Genomic DNA, 4,805 nt, shown 5'->3' on the forward strand with positions numbered 1-4,805 from the left:
AAACAAAGGTATAATTTTTACATGAATCATAAGCATTTTTTATGATCTTGCAACAATTGTCATTAAAACCCATAGGATTTTCAATGTCATAGCACCAACAGCCAATTTACACTCCCGTAATCTAACTGTTATCTGGTACATATATATTGAAATTAAATTATATTGAAACATTTATGAGAAACATTACATGCATATTTTACTAGATATCATAATCTCAAAGATTTAACATTGACACGTATAGATGCCCATAAAATAATTTATAAATTAGTTTTGTATTAAAGCAGCAAAAGCAGGACATAAGGAGTTTTTATCAAAAGGTGCATGTACACATACCATTCAATCATGTAATGAATCTACCACTGATGCTTATAAAAAAGCAACCAATTGTACAATCTTAAATATGCTGCAACTACTGCCAAGCAACAGATATGCAAAATGTTATGTAGCAGCATTCAGGTTGTAAGGTATCTAAATATTTCATTTGAACAAGCAATCCACTAGATAACTGTAAAAATATATATCAGGACTTCAAAAAATCTCTCAGCAAAACAATCAACAACAATTTAAAAAAAAAAAACATTTCACAAAAATGCAGAAAGGAGCACTGGAATGATTTTTGAATCACCACAAATGACCCTATTTTTCCCTACTTCCCTATATTTCCCTACATGTACTACCCCATACATGGATTTCCCTATTTCACCTATTTTCTTATACCAGTTGTCTAGCTTTTCACCACAGCTTTGTACAGTTTCCGTGTCACACCCACAGATGGCACCAGAGTACGAGCGAACTGTCCTTTCAGCAGTGATCCCATCGATCCTTTGTTTAACTTTGCATTTTTCTTTGCCTCGTATGTGTTTGTCCGGGGGTGGGTGGTTTTTGGAGACTGCGGGAGCTTGCTTGCTTCATGAACAAGCCGGTGACATTCGACCGCCCTTTGTCCAGGTTGGCGGACTCCTCTCCTTCCGGCTTGACTCGCGCTTGTTGACGTGCAGAATTCGGCAGTTGATAATTCGTCACCATGGTCCCCATTCTCTTTCCACGATCTAGATCTGCGTTTTTCCTCGCCTTCAGGCTTCACACGTGGTTGGGTACGACATGACAACGGCGTCTCTCCATACTTGTTCATTATCTTCTTCATCCTCCTCCCTTTTCCCACGTCGGCATTCTCTTCTCCATCCGGCTTCACACGAGGCACCGGGCGTGACGACTCGGGTAACTTTTTGGGATCATGAAGAAGTCCACTCATCCTCCCTCCTTGGTGAACTTCGGCTGTTTCTTCGGCCTCAGGCTTAACACGTGGAACTCTACGTGCTGAGCGCGGCAGTTCGTAGCTGGACATAACAGTGGCCATGCTGGAGCCTTTATGGGCAATGGCAATTTCCTGTGCCTCAGGCTTGACCCTGGGGACAGGCTGAGCATCAGCCCTGGGGGTCGTGGTCCCGCTAAGGAGGCCTCCCACAGAACCTGTTCTGTGATACTCCATCAGTTCTTTGGACATTTCTGACGGACACCTAGTAACTCGTCTTGGTGACTCGACGATCTGAGGCTTGTCTGTGAACAAGCACAGTGTGCCTTTGTGTTTTTTGGCTATTTCTTCTGCCTCTGGTTTTACTGCTCTGAGTGCCCTACCGGGAGACTGCCCACCCCCATTCTTGTCATACCCAGGATATGGTGCCGTCAATGCTCTCTCTAACACAGTTGCCATAATGTATGATTGATGCTGAAGACCTATGAATATTCACTGTTATCTGGAATATACAACAGGAGCAGAAACATTACCGAAACAATAAACAATACCGAATTCATAAACATTACATCTGACTCAGATTAAGCAGCCTGAATATATCTACTCCAGCAACTACATTTCAACCTCTACCTCATCTAATATCCTGACACTCATCGGTTGAACGAGGAGGAAGATTGAAACAGTTACAGCCAGCAAGCTGAATTTTTCCAACATTCAAAGTAAACAAAAAACCATGCAGTTGTTGGTTCTAAAACGCTAACACCGCAGATAAACATATAAACAACATCCATTTCAACGCTTCCAAGGGACTAGCACGCTAAAAGTAATACTTACCTTGCCGCGTCGAGTTGACGACACCAGGCTGTTGTTGTTGTTGTGAAAGACGAATGTATGCACGTCGACGACGAATCCCGCTTTACTCAGTTTGAAGTTTCAATACTTGAGTCAATTGTGGTTCAGAACATCGTTTTTATGCCTCATCGGTTTCCAGTCAAATTAATTAATCCCTATCATCGATTTAAGTGAAAGATATAAAGCGATTTGTGACAGATAATTGCCAGTCGGTTGCCACAGAAACATCAACAAAACATGTCACAACGCGCACTTGTCAAAAGTAGCTGGTTGCATGCAAAAAACGAAATACGGAGTTTGGTTTAATTTTAATTTTTTTTCTTTTCACCAAGGGCAGCTCATTTACTGATAGAACCTTAATCGGACATTAGAATGTTTACAGCTTAAGGACATTTAAACAACCCAACGATTTTACGGCGAAAAGAAGTCCTTAATTCAGTATTTGAGTGTTGTGCGTAGCTCGCGTTATATATTCATATATAACCCAGTATACATCAATAAAAGGTGTCTGGATAGCAAACTGAAGCCGTGTGCCGAAATATTGAGTCAAAATGAGCGTTTCGTTTTTCGGCGTTACACTACTCGTATAAATATATGTTGCGTTGTGCGGGTTTTCAATTTTCAGAACACACTCATATACAAACGAATATAATTTTATATAATAACACGAAAAAAAACAAAACAAAACAAAAAACAAGTTAACAACAAACAAACCCGTAACTGCATATGTTAATTTCTAATTAATAAGGTTATGTGTTGAGTTACAGCATGTGTGTCTTATCTGCGCCATAAAGTTAATATTCTAGTAGTTCCGTCTAAATGGCTACAAGGGCATGCCGATTTTAGAGAACAGGTTTAATTTAGCATAACTAATTAAGTGATAATGGTTCATTTCTGAGATATGATCTAGGCCTAGATAGTTCAGATGAGATTGCTGATGGATATCATATATCTGTGCAAAGTCTTACCATATTGTCGCTGTAGCCGCCAGAAATACTGTAGCGGTAACTGATGTTTATTTCATTTTGTTTAGTTGGTTGAAGACATATGTACAGTAAAGGCATAGCAATTTAAATTTTTCCTAGCCCAAAGGAGTTCTTTTTTCTACGCTGAGCGATGCCTTGTGTATACATGTAGCTTTCTACACACAAAAAAGTGATGTGAAATTAATGACGACAAAATACACGCTTTAGACCAAACTGTAGGCAACCAGAATTAAACCCTGTATAGAGGTGTTCACGTGTCACTCCTGTAATTTTGAAGGCAATTCACGTTGACCTGCGAGATTTCGCATTACATGAACTGTTTCCCAACCAATCAGTATTGTTTGTAGGCCCTACCACGGAGGTATCACAATGTACAGCTATTCTGCAGGATAGAATGTAGGCTATACGACGGTTTCAGTGTATTGGTGACTGCGGGTGTCCAACTTGTTTGTGAGGGCTAGCCTTAGTCTTAGCTTTACAAAATCGTTTGCAGGTTGAGCCGTTTGAATACAGAATGCATCTATTCTGTGATTGCATGGTGTAACGAGATTGGAGATTTTTTTATCATAGCAATTTGCCCCTGGTCTGGTTTTCAATTTTAAGATAACATATGGGTCTTTATTTCCGTTGCTTTTTGCTTGTATTATTTTGTGCTGTGGAGTACTCAGTATGAAATACAGAAAAACATGTATTATTTTCATTATGTCATTATGTAACAGTTTAAGATATAAAAGGAATGTGTGTTGATATTAATATTAATGTTAATATTAATTGTATGTATACAGTATACATGGATATGTTTTAAATAAATTTTTAAACCAAATTATGGAAATTATAAATTTATATTTTAATCCATTCCATATGAATAAATATTTACATTAATAATTTCAATCATCAATTTTGATAAGTAATTTTAAATCTAAAATTTATAAACTGTAAATTTGGAATTGAATATTGCAATTTTAAATGTGAAATTTGTAATTTTCAGATTTGAAAACTGTAATGCCTACTTATAAAATTTTAATTACAATGTTTACAATTTGAATGTTACATTTTAAAAAAGAAATTTTAAAAAGTTGATTTAAGAATTTTGTCCCTTATTCTATGCAGTCTAGGCATATAAGGTAGTACAAAACCACCACTGGTAGGCAATATGCATTCATGCAAAGATTTCTTTTACAGAAAACAGTAAAGTTACTAGCATATGCAACCTAAGTCAATTGTTCACCACAATTCACAAACTGTTTTATTTTACCTCTGTAAAAATAAAAAGTAAAACTATTTATGCGGAGAAAACTTTTTTTCTCTCTACATAGGTCTGTGTTACCCTTACAAAATCACTACTGGCATTTGCATTTTGTCAGAAAATGAACGGCTCTAGAAATTTGACACACTTGACCTTAATCTATCTCAAAACACCTTTATTCCAGTAACTGCACAGGAAAAGTAACCAGACTGGAGCATGGTCAAAAAAAAAAATCATGGATTCATGGATTTCACACATTTGGCTGTGTCAATTTTTCATCTACTAAATCGAAATCAAAAGGCGCTCGGATTTTCTTCGAAATTTTGGCAGAAACAGAGAAAGGTTTTTTGTTAATTTAAATCTCTTCTTAAGATTCCCGAGTACTACTGAAAGGCTATACTTTCAAGGGAGATAACCTTTACATACATCATCTTTTCGACGGAGTGAATGCCCTTGCGAGTCAGCGTTG

The 4,805-nt window shown here is 37.4% G+C and overlaps 1 protein-coding gene across 1 annotated transcript; it reads right to left on the reverse strand.

Annotated features, from left to right (window-relative positions):
- Positions 1 to 201: 201 nt before the first annotated feature.
- LOC135479500 (uncharacterized) lies at positions 202 to 2,311 on the reverse strand. Its single transcript, XM_064759361.1, is given in 4 exon segments — positions 202 to 934; positions 937 to 1,062; positions 1,064 to 1,754; positions 2,087 to 2,311. Coding segments are annotated over 3 exon segments (984 nt in total). The 5' UTR covers positions 1,712 to 1,754; positions 2,087 to 2,311; the 3' UTR covers positions 202 to 724.
- Between the last annotated feature and the right edge of the window lie 2,494 nt (positions 2,312 to 4,805).

This window comes from Liolophura sinensis, chromosome 12 (genome assembly GCF_032854445.1).
Source record: "Liolophura sinensis isolate JHLJ2023 chromosome 12, CUHK_Ljap_v2, whole genome shotgun sequence".
Lineage (NCBI taxonomy): Eukaryota > Metazoa > Mollusca > Polyplacophora > Chitonida > Chitonidae > Liolophura > Liolophura sinensis.